The sequence below is a fragment of the Vigna radiata genome, chromosome 8 (genome assembly GCF_000741045.1).
Source record: "Vigna radiata var. radiata cultivar VC1973A chromosome 8, Vradiata_ver6, whole genome shotgun sequence".
Lineage (NCBI taxonomy): Eukaryota > Viridiplantae > Streptophyta > Magnoliopsida > Fabales > Fabaceae > Vigna > Vigna radiata.
The window spans coordinates 9,770,902-9,778,180 of record NC_028358.1 but is presented as its reverse complement, the minus strand read 5'-3'; the positions used below and the strand labels follow the sequence as shown (position 1 = coordinate 9,778,180).

At 31.9% G+C, this 7,279-nt stretch overlaps 1 protein-coding gene across 3 annotated transcripts; it reads right to left on the bottom strand.

Moving 5' to 3' along the window:
- Window positions 1-957: 957 nt before the first annotated feature.
- Window positions 958-6,902, bottom strand: LOC106769958 (pseudouridine kinase). Of its 3 annotated transcripts, none has more exons than XM_022785064.1 (10): window positions 6,761-6,874; window positions 6,269-6,324; window positions 5,920-6,045; window positions 5,646-5,748; window positions 3,548-3,595; window positions 3,361-3,458; window positions 3,096-3,210; window positions 2,908-2,990; window positions 1,811-2,372; window positions 958-1,322 (listed from the first exon to the last, which is right to left on the bottom strand). In XM_022785064.1, the coding sequence occupies exons 2-10, from the start codon at window positions 6,272-6,274 to the stop codon at window positions 1,264-1,266; spliced, it is 1,200 nt and encodes a 399-aa protein (XP_022640785.1). In that variant the 5' UTR covers window positions 6,275-6,324; window positions 6,761-6,874; the 3' UTR covers window positions 958-1,263. The 3 variants fall into 3 exon arrangements, with proteins under 3 accessions (XP_022640785.1, XP_014511259.1, XP_014511258.1); XM_014655773.2 differs by having other exon boundaries at window positions 6,269-6,329; window positions 6,761-6,827; XM_014655772.2 differs by lacking the exon at window positions 6,269-6,324 and having other exon boundaries at window positions 6,761-6,902.
- Window positions 6,903-7,279: the final 377 nt, after the last annotated feature.

Here is a 7,279-nt window from a genome sequence, read left to right as displayed (position 1 = left end):
TAGTTAATTGAACTGGCTAATTATTTAAATTTGAATTCAAATCTTTTGAGAATTAAAATAAGAGGAATTCTGTGAATCTTGAATTTGTAAATTGATCTTTCACTTTTCATTTTTTTTCTTTCGTTGTGTTTTATCTCCTACGTTTCATTTTTACTGTGTTCAAGACAAAACCCCAAAATTAAATTTTACGAAAAAGAATATTGGAGATGAAAATTGAATACAATGTGCATGTGTACTTTCACAATTGACCTAGATTATACACTATGAAAAAACTTAGATACTTTAATTTTACAACAACATTGAAAATAAAAATGACGTTGTTGTAAGAAACACATTGTTGTGTATTTCTTTGTAAATTTCTGTTGTTATTTTCATAGATCTTAATTCTATTTTATTTTTCTTCACTTTGTGCTTTTAATTTTCTATCTCAATTTTTTTTTTTTGTTTTCCATCTTCGTTGCTTTATTTTCCTTTTGCTTTCTATTGTATCGGTTGTTGTTTTATGGTTTTACTATTCACCCGAATTAAAAATAAATAACAAAACAGTTGGAGATGGAATTGTAGCCAAATTTTGTGGTAACTCTTTTTTTTTTTTTTGTGTATATCTCATAGTAGAGTCATTGATTTTCCATATTAGACAGAATTTTTTTTTTTTAAACTTCAAACAATTATATATTTGAGTAGAACTCGAAATTAGGACTATACGACGAAACTGCATATCAAAAACTTGCAAAACAGATTGTTGATTCTCAGCATTGTGAAAATCCCATGTTTTCGTTGGCCACTTTTCCTTTGAATTTAGGAAAACTTATGTGGTGTTTTTCTTACACTGAAAAGAGACTTATCATAGTCTTCCATCATCCAAATCTCATACATTCATCATTTGAAAAACGCAAACAACATCAATTATCATATCCAATAATCTTCTTGAGAAGAACTAAGAGGAGCTGCTAAGTATGAGCTGAAAATTATATTACATTAGTGTAAAAACGTAAATTTTAGGGGGAAATTTTCACCAGAGAGACAGACATCATGACATGATCAAGTTCAATATGCCAGTGCAGAAGTGCATACCAATGTTAAAAAAAAGTGCATCAACTACAATCCTATATCTAAAAACTTTAATAAAAATACAAAAAATAGTTGTTAATTTATATTTCAATGCGATAAGCCTTTGGATGGTGTCAACATTTTTTTTCGGAGCAAAGGAGGTTGCTATATCACAACTCAAGATGTTTATCTACCATAATCCTAATTCAAACTTTACAACATCGATTGGTGGAAAAGAACTTTGGCACCGGAGTATACAGATTTAGCATCATCTGCACAAGACAGAAAAAAGGAAATCAGAAGGTCATAATTGAAAAGAAGATCGCATCACCATGGTTGTAAAAGCACCGACAATCAATAAACAAAACCATACAAAATCTTAATCCATAACTGAAGAGGAAATACTATTGATTAAGTAGTGTACAACATAAAATTTTGCCTAATCAAACTCTTCTCGTTTTTGGTTAGACCATGGGATATTATATCAACATCTCTTTGCTGTGTATTTACATCTTCATCCATAATTCAAATAAATACTTATTAGGCTTCCTATGAATTTTTCATTTCTCAAACACTGATTCAAGTCAACATGTTGGCTGCCAATCTCCAAACAGAAAAGCAATAGAGTTAACAAATGAATTATTTGTCACCAGAATTGCTGATAAGTTCACTACGTAACTTTCAAGCATGTAACAGAAAAATAGCAACTAGATATGTGTGTGACCATGGCTATGCCTAAAATACAAAGCTAAAACTTTACCTGCGATAGCTGATAAATCGAAAGCATTAGGGACATTAGACTCAGCCTCAACAGCAGCTTTAGCCACTGCAATGCCAACTGACACACTTTGCATAATATCTAATCCCGCACAGATTGATGTGAGTATTCCACCCACTAAGCAATCACCAGCACCAGTAAGCCTCACGACTGATGCAGCAAGAGATGGAAAATGCACAGCAAAAAAATGGGAGCTTTTATTAAGTTCTGAAACGCCAGAATAGCGACTAGGAGGACATTTTTCCATGAAAGCGTTGAATAATTGTCCACCAAAACCACTCCGATTTATTTTCTCTGTAGGCTTTTTAAAGTGGCGAGGCCCTCCTTTGTGGCATAAAAACACTCCATTAGAGCCAACGGTCACTAGGACCACTTCAATGCCCTTTTCTAGCAAAACCCATATTGCTGGTTTCAGCAATTGAAACAAAGACATTACTGAAATATTTTTCTTCTGACTTTCTTTAAGTGGTTGAAACTTATCACAACCAGATAAAGCATTTGCCATCGCAATAAGTTCATCTTCATTTGGTGAAACAAAAGTCACCTACACAAAATATGAACAAGTGTCAAAAACAACTTTTTACAGAAAAACAAAAATGCTATATCCTATGACATCTATACAGTTAAATCATTTGCACATTGCACAATGTAATATATCTAAAGAAAACTAGTGATACTGGTAAATATTTAAATTTGTGCATATTATAACATCATTATTAAGATAATGAATATCAAGAATTTAAGACAAAGTAATGAAAGCTACACACAAAACAAATATTTACAACAACAATCAGGGAATATTAAGTATTGCAATCAGGGTTATTATGAAATACTGTGAATTGTATGTATTTATTTAACTATGAAAATTGTTATCCACTCTATTTAAGACTTGTATTATACACAAGAGCCTCCACTATGTATAAATTAAACGCATGGAATTTATCTGGTCTCTCATTCTTCTCCCTTTCTAAACAACTACTTCAGACTAACGCAATCCCCAATTAACCACAACCAACTTTAACAAACCATGGGATAAATCTAATAAAGAATATCAAGTTCGTGTAGAGCAAGGCACTCACATAATCAACAATAAAACTGATTCTTCGGGATTTAGTAACTGATACTGGCTCAAACCACACAGGACACTCCATGTCAGCCGCCACTGAGGAAAGTAGATATTTATTTATTCAATGGAAAACAACATCTGTAGTGAGTTCATAATCCAGCAGAGGGAAAAAGAGAATTAAAATGTTAGCATGAAATGTACTTTTACAAGCAGCTTCAAGAGCAGGAAGACTCAGATTGGCATCCACCATTAACACAGGAGCAGAAGGCAAAGCATTTCTGAAGTGCAAGATCCAGTCAGGTGTCAGATATTTTTCCTGCAACATGATGATTGTATTATATATGTTTTCCTTGCTTCAGTCTTTTACAACAACTGTCATTACAAAAAAAAAGTTTCAAAATACATCTTTTAGCTTGCTTAAGTTAGGAGATTACTCGATAGCTTAATACTTGAATGGTCAACTTACAAGAGCTTCCACACTAGCAACACCAGCTGCTACCTCCCCATTAATATCAAATAAATTGCATACAACTGGAGTCTCAATATCTTTATCCTTCAAAATACCTATTTCAAATTAAAAAACGTACAAAAATATCATTGTTTTACAGTTATGGCATATCTAATGATGAAGCCACCAAGAAAAAATAGCATACCTTCTACAGATAGGCCAGCAGATTTCCACTGATTCAACAACAGATTTCCTAGATGAAGAAAAAATATGGTAGAAGAAGAAATTTATTCTCCAAATGTCATTGGTACACAGAAGTCATTTCAGAAAATCGGCAGATGATTCTTAACAGATTGGAATGACACACATATCAGTTGGTATATTCTATGAAGCTCTGACACAGCTACAATGTTGCACTTCTCTGCTTCAGATGTGTCTCTGATACGGACACACAAACTCATGTCAGATACACTACATTCGGTCGGACACAGTTATGTTCTTGGACACATCAATGGAAACAAGGTCCACTACTTGGACACACATATCGCACCTGATTTAAGACAAAAAAAAAAAAAAGAAAAAAAAATTTATAACAGAATTGATTTACAGAAAAATCAAACAAAAGAAGAAGAAAAAAACAAAATTTTGAAGTGAAGAAGAATAGTTTGTTGTGTTGCAAAAAATACCTACAAAAAGGAGGAAGTGGGAAGAAGATACATATAGGAGGGAGAGAGGTGCATCAGGAGTGCTAAAACCTTTTTTTATTATAATTATTATATTCAAATCCATTAAGCATTTTTCCATTATATTCAACTTTTTTATATTATTTTATTCGTATAATTTGTTATATTGTAAGTTATATATATTGTAAGTTATAATTTATTCTTGACTTTGAAAGATATCTCCACAAAAGTCTTGTTTCATCTTCTTTTTGCACAACTTGATTCACCTTAATTTTCTATAAACAAAAAAAAATTAAATATAGAAAATTTACTTTAATATGAAAATCACATATAAAAATTAAATAGAAAATCATTACTGAAATTTTAAATTTAAATTGAAAACAAATTAAATGTAAATAAATTATAACAAAAGGTAATATGCAATATAACAAATTATAAGAATAAAATAGTAGAACAATGATTAAAGGATTTGAATAATAATAAAAAAAAAGTAGTTTTTAGCAAGGTTGATGTACCTCTCTCCCTTCTTCGTGTATCTTCTTCCCTTTTCTTCTTCTTTATGTAGGTGTGCAACGTTTTCTTGTACAACTGCAACAAGACAAATGGTTCTTCTTCTTCACTTCAAAATTTCGTTTTCTTTTGCAATTGCAACACAACAGACAGTTCTTCTCCTTTACTTCAAAATTTACCTTTTTTTTCTTCTTCCTCTTTCTTCTTTCGTGGGATTCTTCTATGAATCAAATTTGTGATCTATAGTTTTTTATACATATTCGTTTCTCCTAAATTGAGTGTGTACACGTGTCCAAGAAGTTAACTGTGTCACTACTACTGTGTCCAAGAACAAAACCATGCTTGACCTTATAGAGTGTATCCAATATCATGTCGTGAACATGTAAATTGCATGTCCCTGTCGGAGACACGTCTGAAGCAAGGAAGTGCAGCATCTTAGTCATTGCAGAGCTTCATAGGTTCCAACTGTTTAAATTATTAGATTCTTTTGTAACACAATGGCTATTTTCTATGTATTCAACTGGTGTAGAAAGTCTAATATTGTAATCAAGGATCTAAGTAATTAAAGGTAGTCAAAAACATCAAAGTGTTAAGCATCAGACATCAATAATTAAACCATCACGGATCAGTCAAATCTAGAAGATTATTGGAGTTAATTAGTAGGACTTCACATGTACTATTGATCTGATTAATGAAGTATTATGGGTAAAAGCACATTGTATCAATTTTGTAGGGGGCATTCATTGTATATTTGTAGGATTGGGGATTGCATAATCTTTATAAAATTTCCATCCAAAGGCCATTTCCAATCCCTTCCTCTCATTTATAGGACTCCATAGATTCCAAAGAAAATTGTCTTATACCACATTTTACTAAAAACAATACTACTACATGGCTAAAAACAATACTAATACATGGCTAAAAACTATACTCCATAAGTACTTTCCTCTAAGTAGGACATAAACATATATCCAAATTTTGAACAGCCAACAGATTTCAATAGATATCAGCTGAAGTTGCCATAAAGGATGCCTCTTGACCACAATAAATGCTTGAAGTAAAAAGAATGACAGCATTGCAAGAAAATGCTTGGGGATAGTAATAATTTACCTGCCATGTCAAACCCAATAGCACTGATCATGAATGGCTTAGCTCCGAGTTTTGACATGCACTCTGCTACGTTCCTAGCCACACCTCCTCTAACATAATAGACCTGAAATTCTACAGTATAAGAAGATAGATATAAACATGAAAAGATAAAGAATATTCAATCAGGCCAACGACTGCTTATGCTTGTCACATCATTAACACAATTGAGTTAACACAAACAGAACAATATTACGCTTCTTTTGTTCTTTCCTTTTCAGATAAAATAGATTACAACCTTGCCAGGGACAGTTGTTCCAGAATTTGCTCTCACCGAAGGTGTAGCGTGAATGTCCAACACCATACCCCCAATTATTACTACTTCTCCATCTACATGCTCCAATTTTTTGCCTCTGAGCACGACCTTACCACCATCAACAACAACAAACAACCATCAAGTAAATTTGCACAAAATGCAATGATAAGTTAAAAGAGATAAATTAAACAAAATAACATGAAAAATAAATGCAGTGAATAAACAAATATTAGCAGCTAACATGACCTTTCACTTAGAAAAAAAAAAAGAAATATTAGCATGAAAAGATCTTGCAGGATGCATAACCATTTATTAGTCTCATTTCACAAACCTGCATTTTTCCCCTAATCCTACCCTCGATTCCTGTTACTGTATTTTTCTCCACTCCTACACTGGCACAGAACCAATCAACTAGCAGGTAATTATTCAAAACTATACAAATACATATGAATGGCATGTCTCGATAGTTGCTCAGTGAAAACCTATACCTTTGTATTTGTCCTTATGAATTTATACCAATAAAACGTGTGCTTTTATAAGTGAAAATTGTCCCCAGTTCAAGTATCATTTAGAAAATTGTCTTCTCCAAGTCAAAATACACTAAATGTAATACAGTACTTGAGAAACATCAAACAGACAGTGGAACAACCAATCCTGAAGGACAGTACTGAGGATTTTCAAAATTGTTTGTAAAATAATAGCAGGTTTATTCTAATCGCAATAAATGTATCATGTATCAACGATTATGAAATATACGTATAACTCCCTAGTGAAACACTGAAGAAAGCAAGAAACAAAACGCAAAAAGAGAAGCAAAAGGAACCTCGGAAGTAACGGATTTTTTGCCCCCCTTATGGACGGTGGACTCCGCCATGCGGTCCTTCTTCACGGTTGGAAACTTTGTTACAAATGAACAGAAGGTGAGTATACTGTTTTCACGTATTCCAGTTTTAACCTACGCCCAAAATTATAAAAATGATGTCTATATAACAGAAGTGATATTTAGGAATTTTCGATGGATTTTTTTTTTTCTCAACATTTTTGTAACTTCAAAATTAAGTCTGTTATATCTTTCATTGATGATAAATTATCATATTATCTCGTTATTTTATTACTTACTTTTATAAATAAGAGAATATATAAAATATATTGTAATTTAATATGAAATTATTATTTTTATTAAGACGAGAGTTATAGAAAATTGTAGTTTAGATGTTAAGAGTGAGAGTAAGAAAAAAAAATTCTATACTTTATTATTTTTATTGTAATTGTTTTATATTACGGTTAAAATTAGAAAGAAATAATCTTTCATTAGTGCAAAATTGACTTTTAACGTCACTTC

Coding starts and splice junctions, on each gene's coding strand:
- LOC106769958 (XM_014655772.2), bottom strand. CDS start 6,811: ATGGCGGAGTCCACCGTCCATAAGGGGGGCAAAAAATCCGTTACTTCC. Junction 3,459..3,547: donor TGCTGGCCTATCTGTAGAAG/GTATGCTATTTT, acceptor AATTTGAAATAG/GTATTTTGAAGGATAAAGAT. Junction 2,991..3,095: donor TCTTGAAGCTGCTTGTAAAA/GTACATTTCATG, acceptor TACTTTCCTCAG/TGGCGGCTGACATGGAGTGT.